This window comes from Cyprinus carpio, chromosome B20, assembly GCF_018340385.1.
Source record: "Cyprinus carpio isolate SPL01 chromosome B20, ASM1834038v1, whole genome shotgun sequence".
Lineage (NCBI taxonomy): Eukaryota > Metazoa > Chordata > Actinopteri > Cypriniformes > Cyprinidae > Cyprinus > Cyprinus carpio.
The window spans coordinates 17,739,199-17,759,567 of record NC_056616.1 but is presented as its reverse complement, the minus strand read 5'-3'; the positions used below and the strand labels follow the sequence as shown (position 1 = coordinate 17,759,567).

Sequence of the window (20,369 nt, the reverse complement as noted above, 5' to 3'; positions counted from 1 at the left end):
AAAAAAAAATACTAAAAACAATAAAATCAGAATATCCCCATCATTTAGTTAAAATAACACGGGTGAAGATAGGAAAGGCTCCGTAATAAGAGAGCAAAGCTAGATTTTTGTAAAGATAAAATCTAAGTTTTCATCCTGAACTGCAGTGACTCCTGCTGTTCACACTGAGGCATTTCAGCACTGGTGCATTTGAGAGCCATGACCATTTCTTAACTGAAAACACCTTGCTGAAAATAAGAGCAAGATGATGCATTCAGAGATAAAGAATCAATAATACATTACGGTGGCAGAATATTAGCCAGGTTGGAGACTTACACCGGTACAATCACTACAATTATTTTTGTCTCTTGTAATGGATCCCAAAAATGTTCTAAGTGCTTCTGAGAGATGGGAAAATAAGTACCAGCAATCAATCTCAGGAACAATATATATGACACTTTAATTGACAGAACAATCAAAAACAAACATTTTGGATAAGCACTGCTCTTCAGAAAAGATGAAATCTTGTTTTTCGAGAGTTGCTTAGAGAACATTACAACACTAGCCCAACAAAAGAAAAAAAAAGTGCATTAGCCATCAAGGGTAAACAAACTACAACCTCATCCTAGGCACATAAAACAAAATGTAGCATTATAAAATGAACATAGCAACACTGGACTAAGACGAGGGCTTTGCTGCTCCCTCCCTGGACAGTCTGTCTGCTTCCTCATTGCCTGTATAGCCAGCATGACCTGGAATGTGCATCTAGAAATGAAGAATAAGAGAGATGGTACATTTCTTCATTTATTCATTTCACTGGCCATGCCATGCATTTGTTTCATCACTCATTGCATAATGCCAGAGAACATTTGAAAGTGAGCAGCAGGGTTCTGACATGGATAGACTGTCCTCAATTTTTTTTTACAAAAAATGAAAAACAGTTTCTTCAAAAAACTAAACATTAATGTTAGTATGAAACAATTATAATAAATAGCTATTGTAGCCTGAAGGTATCTCTCAGTTTCTCAAAGTTCTGGTATAGTCTTCAATATATGAAAGTTAGATTTAATACTTGGATACTGATTTAATATTGTTGTCGCTGGACTCTAACACTGAATTGATTCTTTTTTTTTCAGACGCTGTGTGTTATGTTTGATTGTAAAGTGCTAGTAACTATAGTCATCCAGCCAGTTTACATCAATACCAAGTTTTGAACAAGAAGTGCAGTATATTCACTATCCTACATTCAGAAGTAGTTAAAGATCACTTCCAGACAATATAATGGCTATAAATCACAGCATTCTTAATATATCAGCTGCTTTGATATCACATTCCCTCCTTAATTACCTGCATCAGCAAAAATTATGCAGATATGCAAGACATCTCTCTTTGTGTGCGTTTATCAAAAAAGATAGAGTGAAAGTTTACAGCTGCACATTTCCATCCCAAAAGAATGTTTACACACAAAGGTTGGGACATCATGCTTGAAATGCACAAACTGATGAGCAGATGCCATATTGTACATTACTGTGAGTACAGATAAAACATACCCATACGACCTCAAGTTCTGCGTTTAGTTTATCCAGCTTTTGGAAGTCGTCCTTGTTGACTATGGCCCCACCACCTTTTAGCCTCCAGCCATTAGACTTCCAAGTCTTAACCCAACTTGTAATGCCTTTGGAAAGCGAAAAAAAAAAGTAACTTCACAAACATTGAAATAAACTCAAAATTACTATTTGTAAGTTACGTGTATGTATGAGAGTGTGTGTGTGTGTGTGTTTGAGATATATATAGTATTTAAACAGAACAGCAGGAAGTACATACCATTAATGGTGAACTTGCTGTCCGTGTATATCACAACCTTTTTAAAATTATTTTCTCTGGCTTGCTCGAGTGCCTTGCAAGCAGCCTGTGATGAAATATTTACTGATACGGATATCGATAAAAGGGTATAAGAATTTAGAACGAACACTGCTTGTGAACACCTCACTGTTCTTACCTGCAGCTCTGCTCTTTGGTTGGTCTGTCTTCCTGGAAGCCTCTCAGCCACATTTTGGGAAACAAAGTATTTAAAATATTTTTTTTTTTTTTTTGACACTTACAAAACAGTGAAAATGTTCACAGGGCAAAAGAAACAGTGGACATGAAAGTATTGCTGTTGTTTTTTAGAATGCTCTTAATCAGAGATGACTTACAGTGGATGATCACGACCCCAATATACACCAATTCCTGCACGTGCTCCTGCTCTCCCATTGGCTGTGCAGCAGCCATCAGTGTATACTACTACAGCATCACCTGTAACAAATGCATACAAATTTTTACTATGGTATAAATGCAATAAACAGTTTACTATGGTAAAACCTTCATTTAAAACATACAGCACTATAGTCTATTATTTGTAAATATTGTAACATACATTTAGTATATATTATGTATTAGGGGTGTCACGATATACCAGTATTGATGATAACCGTAATATTCAAAGCAACAATTATTGATATTGTGTTAATTTTGTGTGTGACCGTTATATACTGTTATTAGCGATAACCGCAATATTTATAATGAACCGTTCTCTTATGATAACACCACATGTAAATACTCCATCGCCAGTACCTGGTTGACCTCCCAGGTGGCAGTATTGTACCTTAACACTGACACCTGTCACACAAGACGACGCAGCACTCGCAGCTACTCTGAGGAGAGCTGTGTTCATCAGAGTAAGTTATCATTATTTTACTAGTCATAGAATGGGAAATGTTATATGAACCTGTTAACAGCGGTTTTCTGTGTTCATATATTTAAAGGGTCATTATTTTAATAAGTACTACGTTTTCTTACTCATCTTATTTTTGTATTTGCAATCAATACGGCCTGTGCGTAGTGACACTTTATTTCTTTGTTCAAATCTATTAACAGTTACACGATTAAAACTGATCTTGAACAACTGAGCAACCACATTGCTACATTAAACTCTGTAAAGTGTTAAGTTGGTCGCAGTGACATGCACTTAATGCCTCATCTGCAGTCATTCTTCAATAAGGTTCATTAGTTAACATATATAAATAACATTAATAATGAACAAAATTTCCAGAGCATTTATTGATCTTAGTTCATGTTAATTTCAGTATTTACTTGTGCATTATTAAAGTCACAAGTTGTGTTTGTAAACACACTGTGAACTAACATGAACAATGAATGACTATTTTTATTAACAAAGATTAATAAATTGTGTAATAAATGTATTTTTCTTTGTTCATTCATGTTAGTTAATACATTAATGTTAACATATGACATCTTATTGTAAAGTGTTACCATTAATATTTATTCATTATACTGTTGAACTTGACAGTATTTTCTCTCGTTATTTCATAGGAGCGTCAAAGAAGATTGAGAAAGCCAGAGTCTTGTGCCCTGCATTTATCAGTATCCTTGTTTGTCGGGTGAAAAAGAAAAACTCAATAAGTAAAAAATAATTTGACTGATATCTTCCCCCCCAAGGATTCTATAGATATCACGATATATCGATATTGTGAATTCTTATGGCCACAATAACCGTGATATGAAAAATCTACTATCGTTACAGGCCTATTTTTAATATATTATATATATCAAAACTTTTCAAAGTTGTCCTAAAACTTAATACCAAAATGTGTTCTTTTCTTAGGACAACTTTGATTAACTTTTTTTGATCCACTTCAATTGTTGACTATTTTATATGATAACCATTATCGACTGTAAGACTATTGTAGACCATATATGTAACATATGTATATGTAACAATTACCCATATATGTAAATCCATCACTACTGGCTGCAGCTGTCTTTGGTTGTGGGACCTCAGTGAGTTTCACTCGTTTTGGATAGGACAGTCCCTCATCATCATCATCATCATCATAATAATCATCATCATCATCAGAGTCCTCCTCATATGTCCTTTTACTTCCAAGGGGAACAGCCATTGAGGCATCAGGCACATTTCTAGAAGGCAGGGCCTCATAGTCGCATCCTTAAATGGAAACAAATGTCAGTGTTCATTTCTTGCATTCCAGTATGTTTTAGCAACCTATCAATCCACAATTGCTGCGACGTGACGCACTACAATCATTTAAAACTGCATTTCATCAATTCTTTTTAATTGCAGTGAAATCTGATTTTATAACCTTGTATTTATTAACTCTTTCCCCGCCAGCATTTTTTTTTTTTTAAAGTTGCCAGCCACCGCCAGCGATTTTGATTTTTACATTAGTTGTCCTGTAGGTAAATCAACATCAATAAACAAATATCAACTAAATTCTAGAACATAAATCATATAAATATGATCCAGAGACAAAGGATGCCACACATTAAGGTTCAAGACATTTAAATTAAAAGACCTCAGAGCACATCCTATGTCTGCTTGTCTCCCTCACTTATTTATTCAATTTTAGTTTGCTTAATCTTAATCCTCCCCCTCTTGCACGCTTTTCTTTACACACCTGAAAACCTGATGATGCATAACATGGTGGATCTTTATAAGGGATGTGTATGGAACACTGGTCATTTTAAATAAACGTACACCCTTTAAATTACCTTTTGGTCTCCCAAAAGATGATGCTGCTGCTGACTGGCTCCTCACAAAGGCCCAAGCATCCTGTTCAGAAGCGAACTTCTTAAAACTCGCAGAGGGAAACTTATCCACCTGATGTTTACATTCCTCCCTTTAGGAGAGAACACGTAGTCAAGCATTGCAATGCAAATGCGTTCACAATTTCAAAGAATAGATGATATATCATTGCTCACCATGTTTGGTATACTCCTGGTCTAAATCCTTTCCTCACAGCGTAGAAAAAAATTCCTTTCTTGCCCATCTCTTCTGCGGCGTCACAGAAAGCCCTGCGTACAACATTAAAAAACCCAGGCAGTCTCAACATTGTTTCTGCTTAAAGCAGAGTAAACACGGCTTTATCCTTTAGTGGTGGCATTTTAAAAAGACAATGACCATAAAAATAACCTGACAAAGACGAATCTTTAACAAAATACTTATGGATTCAGTGGTTTTGACCGTCTTTTGCAAAACTTCTGCAGCATGTGCACTGACTGCCTCTACGTTAGCGGTCAGCTAACCAAATACTTCTCTCTCTCTCTCTCTCTCTCTCTCTGTTTTTATTGGCGGGTCGCAACCAACTTGTTCAGGTGCATACCGCCACCTACTGTACCGGGGTTTGCAACTTCAGGGCTTCACGTACTTACCATTTATATATATATACATACATACATATATATATATAAAAAAAAGAAAAGAAAAACAAAAAAACAAAAAAATAAATAAATAAATAAATAAATAAATAAATAAAAAAATACCTTATATACTGTGCTCTAACCCTGTATATTTAAGAAAACTAAAGAGAGCTTTACTACATTCCCACATTTTCTCATCTGCCCCCAAAATCCCCTTCAAACTCCATTCTTGTTCCAACTTGTATATCTTATCTTGCAAGACCCTCCTTTCTGCATTATATTTTTTACACCTCATAATGATATGCTCCACATTTTCTGTAACATTACAATCATCACAATTGTCTGATATGCATTTTCCCATTTAAAAACAGGGTTGCTTTTAAACCAGTATGTCCAAGTCTTAATCTTGATAAAATCACTTCTTCTCTTCTGCATTTCCCTTTAAAAACCTTGACATTAATCGATTTCTGAATATTATAATAATATCGTCCTTTGCTATCTATGTCCCACTTTTTCTGCCATGATTCTCTCACTTTTGTTTTAATTAATGATTTGGCCTCACCTTTACCAAATGGGATTTTCATTATTTCCTCGTCCTTTAATTTCAGTGCATTCTTTGCAGTCAGATCTGCAATCTCATTGCCCTCCACGCCAGTATGAGCTGGAACCCAACAAAACTGAAGATTAATTCCAATTCTCTCTATATTTAACATTATCATAGATATCTCTTTATATAAATCCTCTCTTATTGTATCAGTTGAATTCAAACTATTAAGAGCTGCAACAGAGTCCAAACAGATAATAACTCTTTGAGGTCTTACTTCTTCTACCCATTGCAATCCTAAAATTATGGCTACTACTTTGCTGTAAATACCGATAAATTATCATTAATTCTTTTGCATATTGTTTCATCAAACTCCAGTATTTACACTCCTACTCCTACATGATCATTCCTTGAATCTTTAGATCCATCAGTGAATATTGGTATATACTGATAGTAGCTCTGCTTAACATATTCTTGAACCAAATATCCAATATTATCAGCATTCCTTTCAGTCCATTCTTTCTTTAGTTCTAAAAGTTTCAAGTCTACCTTGGGAACGGGAAATATCCATGGAGGAACATTACCCCATACCACATTTGGGCCATACTCAAATCTCTTTAAACCATATTCTTTCACTACTGTATTAATATTCCAACCGAATCCTTTACCTTTTCATTTATGCAATTACTCCCAGCAATCACATAAGACCTCTGTCTTTCCCAGAATCTTTTAACTTAACCCAGAATGTCAGTGACAGCTTTATCCGTCTTGTGTATAGTGGTAATTCTTTAGTTTCTACAAGTAGCGCATTAGTAGGAGTTGTTTTAATAGCACCAATACTTAGCCTAAGAGCTCTGAACTGTATTCTGTCTAGTTTTTCCAAGACACTCTTAGCTGCCGCTCCATATACCATACACCCATAGTCTATACATGATCTTATTAAGGCCCTGTATATATCAAGTAATGACAGTTTATCTGCGCCCCAATCACATCCTGAAACTGATCTCATAAGATTAAGTACTTTAATACATTAAGTTTCAATCTGTTTAACATGTGTCCTCCATAGACATTTCTCATCAAAACCCACAATCCTAAATATTTAAAACTTTGTTACCCTTTCCATATTCTGACCATATAGTTTAAGCTGTATATTTCCTAACTTTCTTTTCCTGGTAAATAACATGTAACATGATTTAGCAACTGACATCTTAAATCCCCAGTCATATGTCCATCTTTCTATTTTAATTATAGCATTCTGAATATTATTAATCATGTGTCTAATATTTTTCCCTCTTTTCCATATTGCCCCCCATCATCTGCATATAATGAATACCCAATACCTGTACCAACATTCTCAAAGATGTCATTTATCATGATGTTAAATAGAATTGGGCTTATAGCACTACCTTGCGGAATACCATTTACTATTTCCAAATCATTTGAAACATCATCTCCAACTTTAACACGAAATGTCCGATTTGATAAGAAGTCTAAAATCCAGTTATACATCCTTCCACCAATACCCATATTATGTAATTTAATCAGTAGTCCTTCTCTCCACATAGAGTCATATGCTTTCTCTATATCAAAGTACACTATAACCATGACCTCTTTCATACTAATTGCTTTTTCAGCTTCATTACTAACTTTCACTAGGGCATCTATTGTAGATCTACCTTTTCGAAAACCACTTTGTTGTGAACAGATCAACCCTTTCTGTTCTACATAATATGACAGTCTATGAACTATTACCTTTTCCATCCATTTACACAAGTGAGATGTTAACGCTATAGGCCTATAATTCCCTGCATTGTCTGGGGTTTTACCAGGCTTACTAAAAGGCAATATCAGAGCACTTTTCCAATTATGAGGCAATTTGCCTTCTCTCCATATCTTATTAAACAGCCTTTGTATAATTTCCATAAATTCATCTGATAATTGCCTAAACATAGCATAACACAGTTGGTCTTGCCCTGGAGCCGTATAACCACTTTTCTCTAAAGCCATTTTCAACTCATGCATTGTGAATTCCATGTCTAGTGTTGATCCGTTAGTGTCCTTTTTTCCTTAATACATCTGAACATTTCCTAATAATATCCTCTTTTCGTTGCTTATGCAATTCATCTAAGTGACTTCCACTATGAATACCTGCAAACTTCTTACCTAATAAATCAGCTTTCTCCTTATTTGTTATTGCCAAGTATTCTCCATCTACCAGCACAGGGATTTTAACAGATTTCCTTTTCCCAGTCATCTTTTGAATCATTGACCATACATCATTCAGATGTATTTCTCTACCAATAGCTGAACAGATAGTGGCACGCTCTTAAGGGCTGTTCAACTCTCTCCATGCATTCTTCTTTGATGACTTAATTATTTTCCGTGCCTTGGCTTTCTTTCTTTGGTAATCAATCAAATTGTCTTGACTCAAATGCTTCCTAAGGACTCTAAATGCATGATTTCTTTCTTTTATTGCATTTTTACATTCATCATTCCACCATGGAACCATTTTTCTTTTTCCCATTCACTATGCTTTTTGGTATACAATTTGATGCAGCATTAATAATTGAGCATGTCACGGCACTAGTACAGCTATCTACATCTCCTTCCATTGATATAGTTTCAGCAGATTCCTTGCAGCTTACTCTAAATTTCTCCCATTCTGCTTTAGAAAAACACCATCTCTCTATTTTGTAACCTTCCTGTACATGTAGCCTCAAAATTAATTGTGCATAATATCATATAGTGATCACTCCCAGTGTTAATGTTATTCAGTATTTTCCAATCACACGAGTTACTCATATTTCCAGAGACTAAAGTAAGGTCTAGGCATGACATACTGAGTTTCTTGTAGCATCTATCCTAGTACCACTTCCATCATTAAGACAAACAAGTGATCTCTCATCCATTAATTCTTCAACTAATTCTCCATTTTTATCTGTGTGATTACTTCCCCATAGATTATTATGTGCATTAAAATCTCCGCACCATATTTCTCTTCTGTTAACACTTGGTATAATGTCTTGAGATATTTGCATTGATAACTTCTTGCATGGGTTGTAAAAATTTACTAGTTTAATGTTTCCTCTGGGACTACATATATCTACAACTACACATTCATATTCATTTTGAACATTTATCCTTCTATATGCTAGAGTATCTTTAATGAATGTTACACATCCTCCACCTTGTGATCCAATTCTATCACATCTAACGGAACCATACCCTAGCAAAACAAAATCCAAATGTGGTCTTAACCATGACTCTTGAATACAAATAATATCAGGCACAACATCCATGTCAGTTATGATTTTCTTGAACTCTTGCCCATTTGCAATCAGACTTCTGGCATTCCATTGGAGGATATGAAATACCATGAATATGTTAATCACCTTGAGACAAACCATTATAATTAGTAGGGTTCAGCATCTCATGAATCATTTCAGCCTTAATATCTTTTATCCCTAACAGCTCTGTAGCTGCCTGTACTATTGTCTTAATTCTGTCACTTTTTCTTTGTTGCTGCATTGCCACATTCACAATCTTACAGATGAAAGTCACAAAGCTGATTTTATCCATAACTAGTGTATCCTCGTTAATATTTTTGCAACATGTGATTATTTCTGTTTGCTTTTGATTTTCTGTATGAGACAGAATCTCAGCTGACTGTCTTCCCACAGACAGGTTTGTGTTACTTGCTACACGAGTATCTTTAGATCTAGCTAGTTCACTTTCCTTAACCTTTTTAACTGCGTCGGCATATGAAACTTGATTTATTATCTTGTACTTCTGTACCTCTCTAGCTTGTCTTTGAACAGGACAACCTCCAAAAGCAGCACTATGTTCTCCTCCACAGTTACAGCATCTGGTTTTTGCATCTTTATCACATTTGCCGTATTCATGTTCCCCCCCACATCTAGCACATCTTAATTTTCCTTTGCATTGTCCTGCAGTGTGTCCCATTCTTTGGCATTTAAAGCATCTCATAGGGGCTGGGATATACTCCCTAACATCGTAACTCAAGTAACCCATTCTTATTTTCTTGGCATAGCACTTTCAAACTCAAGGAGAACTGACAGGCTATCCTTTTTCACCCCATTTCTTATCATTTGTAATCTTGTAGCTTTCATCACTTTACCTCCTTTCACTTCCTGTATTATCTCTTCCATTGTCATTGCCACAGGTACATCATAAATAACGCCTTTAAGCTTAGCTGCATTTCCTGGTATATGAACACTGATTCTCTCTCCATTCAGCGTTTCTGCACGGAGGAACTTATCTCTTTGTGGCTTATCTTTAGTAAAAATCAGTAACCTCCTGTTACTTAAGTATTTGGCAAACTTTATTTTTCCCATTTTCTTTTTCAATAGCTTTTGTCAACTTTAATGGATGAAAATGAACCCCTTCTCTTTTGAATGTTACCATTACTTTCCATTCCATTTCTTCATCCTCCCTCCTCAAGCTTGACTTTGCAGCCTTTGTTTTTATTCCCACGTCACTCACCTCCAACCCTAAACTTGAACTTCCAGAGCTATTACTCCTATCCTTTTTCCTTTTCCTTGACACATCCTGCCAATGCATACCCTCACTGTCTCCATCCGTACTTTCACCCATGATAGTTGCACCCACGGTACAGTTGTTGCTAATCCGTCGCCCAAAACAGTTTGAAATCAAGCGCCGTTCCGATCGATTCCGCCGTGACGTCACCGCAAACGCCGCTCGTGCCACCAAATACTTCTTCTTCTTCTTCTTCTTCTTCTTCTTCTTCTTCTTCTTCTTCTTCTTCTCCTCAAGCGTTTTTTGCGATTGACGCTTTACCGCCACCTGCTGGACTGGAGCGTGGAACAAAAGTATATATTTTAAAAAACCCGATTATTCTATGATCTTTATATTCGTTCTAGAAGACCTTTCTCTTTCAGATATATGAAATTAACTGTATATGTTTTCCTTAGTGCTGTTCCAAGTATATTTTCCAACGTAAATTTAAGTTTACATTTTTCAAATACTTCTTTTAATATTATTCTCTTATTTTCATATGCATAACATTCTATTATTATATGTTTTACTGATTCAGGTTGGTTACAATGTGTACATAAATCATTTGTGTGTTTACTTATTTAATGCAGTCTTATTGAGCCTGTATGTCCTATTCTGAGACGTGTAATGACGATCTCCTCCCTCCAGATAAATGATACATTCGTATAATCTAAGGATTATATAGTACATTTAATTTAAAATGTAATGTCTACATGATTTCCCAGATCCAGTACTCATGAGAGCAGATGCTTCTACTATATTATTTTTATTTCTTCGTTCTATCCACTGTAAACCTAATATTATTGCTACCAGTTCTACTGTATACACTGATAGGTCATCTGTTGTTCTCTTATTAATATTTTCCTTGCATTGTAGGATGTATACTGCAGCACCTGTGTGACCATTTTCAGGGTTCAATGAACCATCTGTAAATAAAATTATTTTATTGGTGAAATGCAACTCCATATAGTTTTTTTTTTTTTTTTACTGTACACCAGACAGGCATACGTTTGGATTTTCTTTTTATTTCTTCCTGTAATTGCAAGACAATTACTGGCATTATAAACCTCCAAGGGGGAACTTCAGAGTATGGAACTGTTGGACATTTTATGCCTTCCTTGCTTTTGCACTTCCTATATCCAAAACTCCTAAAATTTGATTTATTATGTTCCCAACACTCTTGTATTAATGCCTTTTTATGGTGTAACTCACTATGGCCTTGTATGTTAACCCAAAATGCAAGCATATGTTTAAGTCTTTTAATGCTTAGAGGCATCTCCCCAATTTCTACCTGTAAAGCCGCCACTGGAGATGATTTAAATGCTCCACTACATATTCTTAGCGTTTGAGCTTGCTCCATGTCTAATTTCTTTAAGTTTGTTTCTGAAGCAGAAATATAAGGTATTCACCCATAGTCAAATGTTGATCACATGAGAGCCCAGTTTATATTTCTTAATGAAGACCTAGTCGCTCCCCAATCTAGTCCAGACAAACAACTCTAGACATTATTAATTTTCGTACATTTTGATATAATTTTATCAATATGCTCTTTCCATGTAAGCTTTTCATCTAAAAGAACCCCAAGAAATCGAGTTATCCTAACTTGTTCAAGTTCTTGGTCATTTAACTTTAATGAAATCTTCTTATGCTTCTTAGAAAAACAAAGTACCTGTGATTTTGTTACTGATATTTCAAAACCCCACTTGTGTGACCACTTTTCCACTGCAATAATTGTTGTCTGCATTTTCTTTTGCATATATTCCACATTTCTTCCCCTTATCCATAGGGCCCCGTCATCTGCATGATTTTCTTATATTGTGATCAATTTCTTCAAAAATGTAATTAGCCATCATATTAAATAATAGCGGACTGCACCTTGCGGTGTACCATTTTCTACAGAGTGCATACCTGAGTAATCCTTTCCAACCCTTACTTCAACTGTCCTATCAAATAAAAAGTCTAATACCCAATTATAAATCCTACCCCCTATATTTTATTTATTTAATTTAATAAGGAGTTCTTCTTTCCATAGCATATTGTATGCTTTTTCATTGTCTAAAACAAAGCTATTACACTCTCATTATTTGTTTGAGCTTTCCCGATTTCTGATTCAAGACATAATATAGCATCCATAGTATTTCTTCCCTTTCGGAATCCACTTTGATATGATGAAAGCAGGTTTTCCTTAACATGAATGTTAGTCGACCTGTTACCGTCCTTTCCATTGTTTTCCCTAACTGAGAGGTTAATGCTATTGGTCTATAGCTTGAGGGATCAGGTTTTAAAACTGTACCAGAGAATGTCTAATATGGCGAAAAGTTTCACTCTCACTACACTTCCGGCTTCTGAACTGGTTGCAGTTCCACTCTGATTCCATATGAGGGCGCTCACATGACGAGTGCAGAATGAATGGAGGTCAATGGCGGTATACCCCTCAAAATCCACTTTTCTCAGGATATAATTTTTTGTCTAGTAATTTGAATGTTGTATTCGAAAGGAGATGCAAAGAAATTACACACTGCTGGGTGTTAGATTTTTTTTAGAGTCTTTTATTTGCTTTAAAAAGTCTTTTAAAATGTCAATGACGTCATACGTTATACGTTCATTAGCAGAATGCTAGCGTGGTATGGCAACAACAACTCAACCTGTAAGAAATCGAAAGGGCATAAGTACTCGTTCATTCAACTTTCGACCTATAACCCATGTTGAACTTGCAAAACCTACAATCAGATATGAGATTTCTCAACGGCAATCGGGTGAAAGGGACAAATTTAGCCGTCTAGCCCCATAGACTCCCATTCATTTCTGCACTCATGGCGATCGCCCCCAGTGGAACTATGGTGGAACTGCAACCAAAATTCGGTACAATAGGACTTAATAGGGAGTGGGAAGGCTCTCCGTAGACGGGCTCTGACTGTACTATAACAGACTGCTTCCATACTTTTGGGATTTTTCCTGTTTCCCATACTACATTAAAAAGTTTTAAAATTATATCAAGCATACTATTGTATAACAGATATTATATTTCCCAGAGATGTTTTCTTTGCATTTAAAATAGCTTTCTTTAATTCAAACATAGTAAAGGGTAGATCAGTATCATTCTCTATCATATTTCTTTTTTCTGTTATATTGCGATTTTCCGCCATTGTATTAATTCTTTCTTGCTTAACTGCATTTGATAATTTTTTCAGAGCTTTGGATCTTTATGTATATATATATATATATATATATATATATATATATATATATATATATATATAATATATATATATATATATATATATATTTAACTTTTAATTAAATGTGTGACCTTTACAAATTCTGATAATATCTTGAAAACTTATGATAACTTTCTTAATAAATTCTGAATTGACAAACCACTTATACCTATTGACTTGATTTGATTTTCTAGTTTTAACCTTTCATTTTATATATCTGGTGCATTCTGACAGATCATGCTCTACTGTCTCCGGGTTTTACCCTTTGTTTTTGTTTTTTTTGTTTTTTTCTACAGTTATAAACCTGACTCATGTTTCCCAATACATGATTTTTAAAGTACTTCATAATTTGCAAGTCAGTATTTTCAGGAAAAGATAAACAAACCTATTTTAATGACTGCCAAAAAACAATTTATAATCCTGTATACGTGACTTATACAAAATAAAATAAAATAATGCTTTTATTCGGGGCGCCCTCTGTGCCCGGGATGGTGATTACAGTTCCCATCATGCAACGCACCACCGCGCTTTTACTGGTGTCTCGCGAGAATACGGCCTCTTCCCAGGCCGTCGTTGAAAGAGGTGAGACTATTGAATGTGCCCAGCTAAAAAGAAATCGAATTAAAATGTTTGAAAAAATTTTAGATTTGTGTCCACGATAGATCTTTATGTGATATTTAGACAGGGATGCGTTAGATGCGAGTGTATTTGAGAATGGATGGCTATTTTAGAAATAGAAATGTGTACATTAAAGATGTGCTAGCAGACGTGTCTGTCCTACAGTGTTACTGGGCCCCATGTGCTGCTCGAAGCTGGTCTAAAATGCTTACATATAGTGAAATAATAAAGTAAATCTCGATGACCTACACTTCAGGTAGAATTAAGCTTGTAATGTAAATATAGTCATTCTAATACTAGCTAGTCAATGCTAACGACATGCTAAGAACATGCTTAAGCAGAGTTAGCCTAAATCGTCTTCTTAACGGTAGTTGCTGAATTAAGTTAAGTTACCGAGAACAGCTGAAGTGAAGATAATAAAGTCGGAGATACATAATTCCATTAAATCCCGAGGTATGTAACTAAATATCTCTGAAACCGGTATTATGGTTTCTAATGTTTAGTATGTCACCTTGCTTATCTGCAGACCCAGTAGGTTGAATGTCATCTTTGAAGCACAGTTAAGTTATGTTGTTTTAATTTATTCATACTCATGTTGTTCTAAATCTTGCTGCTTATGCAGAACACAAAAGACGATGTTAGTGCTGACGCTTTTAGTCTACATTCACTTTCATTGCATCTTCTTTCCTCCATAAATTGAAATTAAATTAAGAATGATGCTGTCAGTTTCCAGCATTTGTGTATAATGAGGATGTACTTTTTGTTTGGGAACGACATGGGAGTTAATAAATTAGACATTTATTTTGAGTGAGCAGTTTTCTGTTGTGTAATTTTTTTTATTCTAATAAGTCTGTTTGTGTTTCAGACACAGGCCATGTTCAGTACCAGCGCGAAAATAGTTAAGCCAAATGGCGAAAAGCCAGACGAGTTTGAGTCTGGCATTTCCCAGGTATAGTATATGATCATATATTTTTTTTTAAATGTGATTGTGTATCTGTGGCCCCTAATGATAAGCTGTTGACTGTCTGATGTAGGCTCTTCTTGAGCTGGAGATGAACTCTGATTTGAAGGCTCAGCTGAGGGAGCTTCACATCACTGCTGCTAAGGTAAAAGCTCTGCTGGTTCATTCATTTTGAATGATTGCCATCACATCAGTAATTCAACTATAGCTGCTTCAGAATAAGTAGCTGTTTGAACTGATAATTGATAACCAACGTGGACATCCTGTGAGATGGCTCTCATGTGGCTCTGTCCATGTGGCGTAAGGGAGCGCAGCACTTTGGTGCCATGACGTACAGTCCCGTTCCACGACGTTGGATAGCAAGCTTGTCCCTGGCCTCTGGCTGGTGTGGACTGCGTCCTGTATATTCCTACATCTTCCCAGAGCCCTTAGGGCCATTACTGGGGAGGTAAACCATGCAGTGCACATGTCCTTAACTGTACTGGTCCTTGCAGAATGCTAAGTTAAGTCATTCATATTTATGCTCTTGTAATTGTATACTATTGATTCCCTCTCTTTCTCTCAGGAAATCGAGGTTGGTGGTAGCAGGAAAGCCATCATCATCTTTGTGCCTGTTCCCCAGCTGAAGTCCTTCCAGAAGATCCAGGTGAGGCTCGTGCGCGAGCTGGAGAAGAAATTCAGCGGCAAGCATGTGGTGTTCATCGCACAGGTAAGGCTTGTCCTTTCTAAACTTGTTTTTAATATAGAATTGAGTCATGTGCTTAGTGCAGGTATTCATCATTTTAAAAATTAGATTGCGTGCATTTGAACAATCTAGTTTTTAATAGCCCAATCATATTTCACTGGTATGGACTTTTTTCAATCTGGAGACCGTTGGGTTGGGCAATTAAAATTTTTGAACTATGTATTCATGACACATTTCACAGGACAGTTTTACAATCTAGAGAGCACTAAAAAGTACATTTAAGTTTCTTAATTGTGCACACCTGCAAAAATTGACTGGACTATTTGAAAATGTAAATGGTCCAATCACATTTTGCAGACATGCTTGATTAAAATAATTTGTCCAATCAAATTTTACATTTAATTTTTTTAGGTTTTAAAGGGGTCATATGACGTTGCTAAGAAGAACATTGCTGTGTATTGGGTGTTATGCAATGTTTATGTGGTTTAAGGTTCAAAAAACACATTTTCCACATTCTGTACATTATTGTTGCTCCTCTGTGCCCCGCCTTTCTGAAATGCATCGATTTTTACAAAGCTCATCGCTCTGAAAAGTGAGGTGTACGCTGATTGGCCAGCTATCCAGTGCGTTGTGATTGGCTGAATACCTCAAGCATGTGACGGAAATGTTACACCCCTTACCATACTGTGGTGCTGTCTCCTGTCGTGACGAGACAACACCAATAAAACCTGTTACAAACGAGGCATTTGTTGCATCCAGTGGGGACATAATTACTGATTATAATGACTTATATTGTCTTTTTACGCGTTGTGTAAACACAAAGCCATGTCCGCATCTGTGATTGGAGGAACGACAAACAAGCGTTACTCTACACTGCTTAAAACTCTCGTTTGAATTGTCAGTGGCAAATTTTTTAATACAAAAAACATACAGACTGTGAGTCAGAAGTGCCAGACTGTACTTGCAAAGTTGGAACTGCCCCACTTTGTAGAAACAGCCGTTGTGCACAGAAGCATTGTAGGCTACTGGTTCAAGAAACAGTCCTCCATAAAATACGCTGCAGACATCTGAATATTTAGGTTGAACTGGTCTGGAACAGTGTTGTAAATACAACTTAACCACTGATTTCTAGTTGTCCTCTTTTGGAAGGCAAAACAAAGTAGTTTCGCTTTCACAACGAAACACACAGCGGACTTGAGAATGGCGTGGCTAGCAGATTCAACAAAGGAGCAACCACATGTGATGACCCCGGGCTGGACTCTGCTTCGTCCACAGTGAAAGCTGATCCAGTGATCCACAGTGTGAAGTTGATGTATTTCCTCAGCGACCAGCACGGATCAGCTCTAGGCATGATGAAGTGGAAATCGTCCTCTTTTGGAAGGCCAAACGAAGTAGTTTCGCTTTCACGGCATCTCCACAACATGGCGGTGGCAACAACAATACTACAGCGAGAATAAAAATTACGCGGCCTTTGTGTGAACATTTGGGCGGTGTTATGCAAATCTTACCACACAGTGATGTAGATATGTGGGGGCGTGTCTAAACGAGGTGTTTTAGGAGGGTGTGGACTAGTCTTAATTTTTATCAAGAATCTTTTTTTTGTTTGAGACTTAGTCTTTGCAACTTTAGGGATCTTATCTATTCACGAACAGCTTGTAACACTCCAAAGAGAAAGGAAAATTTTATATTGCATCATATGACCCCTTTAAAATGTCCCTCTTTATCTGCAACCTAACTAGCATTTACTGTCTATTGGTCTTATTTTTAAAAAAAACTTTGTCCAGTTTAACATACTATTTTTAGGATCATGTTTGCACTGGTACAGAAAAACTCCAAGTGATTTCATAAGGTCCTTAAACTTTGATTTAGTCTTGGTGTGATTGATTTTTCCCAACGTGGACATCCTGTGAGATGGCTCTCATGTGGCTCTGTCCGTGTGGCGTAAGGGAGCGCAGCACTTCTGTGCCATGACGTACAGTCCCGTTCCACGACGTTGGATAGCAAGCTTGTCCCCGGCCTCTGGCTGGTGTGGACAGCGTCCTGTATATTCCTACATCTTCCCAGAGCCCTTTGGGCCATTACTGGGGAGGTAAACCATGCAGTGCACATGCTTTTTAGAGCAACAATGATGTGATTTCTCCTGAAGAATTAGCATGTTGACCACCAAAATAATTATTTTAATCTTGATTTGATCTTGTCTTCCAGAGAAGAATCCTGCCTAAGCCCACAAGGAAAAGCCGCACAAAAAACAAGCAGAAGCGCCCCAGGAGGTAAATGTCGTCTTGTTGCATTTTGGAAGCTGTGTTTGCGGAGTCAGGGTTAGTAGATGCTTGCTTTTTTCAGTGTGATTGTGCCTACCGTAGCAATGTTGTGCTGATTGGCTTGTTAGCATATATAAAACCAACGTGGACATCCTGTGAGATGGCTCTCATGTGGCTCTGTCCGTGTGGCGTAAGGGAGCGCAGCACTTCTGTGCCATGACGTACAGTCCCGTTCCACGATGTTGGATAGCAAGCTTGTCCCCAGCCTCTGGCTGGTGTGGACTGCGTCCTGTATATTCCTACATCTTCCCAGAGCCCTTTGGGCCATTACTGGGGAGGTAAACCATGCAGTGCACAGCCAAAACTGTTATATTTAAGATGCTTAATTTGTGGGTTACTTGAACTTCTGTTTAGTGGCAAAGTTAATCCACTTAATCTGTTTTCCCTTTCAGCCGAACTCTGACTAACGTGCATGATGCTATCCTTGAGGACCTGGTCTTCCCCAGCGAGATTGTTGGCAAAAGGATTCGCGTGAAACTGGACAGCAGCAGGCTCATCAAGGTCCATCTCGACAAGGCACAGCAAAACAATGTTGAACACAAAGTGAGTACCACCCTCTTAGAATTTTTTTTTTTTTAATTAATAATAATCACCCAACGTGGACATCCTGTGAGATGGCTCTCATGTGGCTCTGTCCGTGTGGCGTAAGGGAGCGCAGCACTTCTGTGCCATGACGTACAGTCCCATTCCACGACGTTGTATAGCAAGCTTGTCCCTGGCCTCTGGCTGGTGTGGACAGCGTCCTGTATATTCCTACATCTTCCCAGAGCCCTTTGGGCCATTACTGGGGAGGTAAACCATGCGGTGCACATTATTAATTGGTAGAGTGGGGCAGGATTTATTTATTTTTTTTTTTTTTTGCCTGTATTATCAGGCAATCCTAATTTGATTTGTGCAGTCTAAACATTCTCAGTTTTATTCCTTATGATTTTAACAATGTTTTCCTTATGAAAACTTCTGAATTAGTATGCATTAGTTTTGTTTTGAGATTTTTAAATTTAGGAGTTAGTCTCAGTTGCCTAAAGTTTTTAAAGGGAGACTCCACCCCAAAATGAAAATTTTGTCATTAATCACTTACCCTCATGTCGTTCCAAACCCGTAAAAGCTCCGTTCGTTTTCGGAACACAATTTAAAATATTTTGGATGAAAACCTGGAGGCATGAGACTGTCCCATAGACTGCCAAATAAATAAGTGTCAAGGTCCATAAAAGGTATGAAAGTTGTTGTCAGAATACTCCACCTGCCAATTAAGAATTAAGTCATTATTTTTTGTTTTCTTCGCTTACAAAAAGTGTTCCTGTCGCTTCATATAACCCAGAGTGCACGTCTGATGGCAGATGGAGTATTCTGACAACAACTTCCATACCTTTATGGACCTTGGCACTCCTATTTACTTGGCTGTCTATGGGACAGTCTCAAGCCTTGGGGTTTTCATCCAAAATATCTTAAATTGTGTTCCGAAGACAAACGGAGCTTTTATGGTTTTGGAATGGCGTGGGGGTAAGTGATTAATGACAACATTTATTTTGGGGTGGAGTATCCCGTTAACCAGATTTTTTTTTAAAACTGGACATTTAAGTAACCAAGGTAATTTGGGTTTTGTTTCAGGTTGAGACCTTCTCTGGTGTCTACAAGAAGCTCACAGGCAAGGATGTGATATTTGAATTCCCAGAGTTCCAACTGTAAAGCGCAGATGACAAAATAAATTTGTTTACTGTCATGTTCCCAGTCTGTTTTTTTTATTCTTTTACTAAGTCACTGAGTGACTTCTCAGTTTTTATTTGGTCATGTATTTGAGTAATGTGCTAGTTCATGAATGTATTACAGCAGAAAAAGACATGTTCTGAAAAGGTATGAGGTCACAGCAATCCTTTACTCTTGTTTTTGCATTATTGTGCAGCAGATTAAGTGTGAAAAGGATGCAGGTTAGAGAACATCCATTGTGAATGGTGGTCCATGTTTTGACCCTGTCGTTATAGAGGCCACAATGATGAGTAAACTATCTTTTATAGTGTTGAAACTAATTTCTGTTCTGATCATGACTCCCAGAAGATATGGTTTAAGATGTGATATAAACCAGGCTATCCGGCAGCCAAGATTGTGGCTATATTAAGACCATATTAATTGCCAGAAATCATATGCAGATAGTATGTTGGTCAATGCCCTGTATTGGCTTTAGAATTAAAATGAACGTTGAAAAAAAAAAAGGTTAAAACATTCAATCAGCAAATTAACAAGTGTGTTTTCCTCTTAACAGTGCAGCGGGTCAATAAAAACTGCCTAATTTTAG

The 20,369-nt window shown here is 36.8% G+C and overlaps 2 protein-coding genes and 4 non-coding genes across 8 annotated transcripts; 5 read left to right on the top strand and 1 right to left on the bottom strand.

Annotated features, from left to right (window-relative positions):
• Positions 1–415: 415 nt before the first annotated feature.
• On the bottom strand, positions 416–5,113 carry LOC109107172 (ribonuclease H1-like). 3 transcript variants are annotated; one of them, XM_042746483.1, is made up of 9 exons: positions 4,970–5,113; positions 4,759–4,851; positions 4,549–4,676; positions 3,764–3,985; positions 2,175–2,274; positions 1,979–2,033; positions 1,804–1,888; positions 1,530–1,654; positions 416–744 (listed from the first exon to the last, which is right to left on the bottom strand). In XM_042746483.1, exons 2-9 carry the CDS (start codon positions 4,824–4,826, stop codon positions 658–660), a joined length of 870 nt encoding a protein of 289 aa, XP_042602417.1. In that variant the 5' UTR covers positions 4,827–4,851; positions 4,970–5,113; the 3' UTR covers positions 416–657. The 3 variants fall into 3 exon arrangements, with proteins under 3 accessions (XP_042602417.1, XP_042602418.1, XP_042602416.1); XM_042746484.1 differs by having other exon boundaries at positions 4,999–5,095; XM_042746482.1 differs by having other exon boundaries at positions 4,759–5,106.
• Positions 5,114–14,004: 8,891 nt separating this feature from the next.
• Positions 14,005–19,799, top strand: LOC109107614 (40S ribosomal protein S7). Its single transcript, XM_042746277.1, has 7 exons — positions 14,005–14,076; positions 14,978–15,061; positions 15,147–15,218; positions 15,639–15,782; positions 17,964–18,028; positions 18,472–18,622; positions 19,688–19,799. The coding sequence occupies exons 2-7, from the start codon at positions 14,987–14,989 to the stop codon at positions 19,763–19,765; spliced, it is 585 nt and encodes a 194-aa protein (XP_042602211.1). The 5' UTR covers positions 14,005–14,076; positions 14,978–14,986; the 3' UTR covers positions 19,766–19,799.
• Positions 15,323–15,543, top strand: LOC122141176. Its single transcript, XR_006157602.1, has one exon. It is a non-coding gene; the product is annotated as a small nucleolar RNA SNORA73 family (small nucleolar RNA).
• Positions 17,649–17,869, top strand: LOC122141177. Its single transcript, XR_006157603.1, has one exon. It is a non-coding gene; the product is annotated as a small nucleolar RNA SNORA73 family (small nucleolar RNA).
• LOC122141178 lies at positions 18,159–18,379 on the top strand. The gene has a single exon (XR_006157604.1). It is a non-coding gene; the product is annotated as a small nucleolar RNA SNORA73 family (small nucleolar RNA).
• LOC122133874 lies at positions 18,673–18,893 on the top strand. Its single transcript, XR_006157605.1, has one exon. It is a non-coding gene; the product is annotated as a small nucleolar RNA SNORA73 family (small nucleolar RNA).
• Positions 19,800–20,369: the final 570 nt, after the last annotated feature.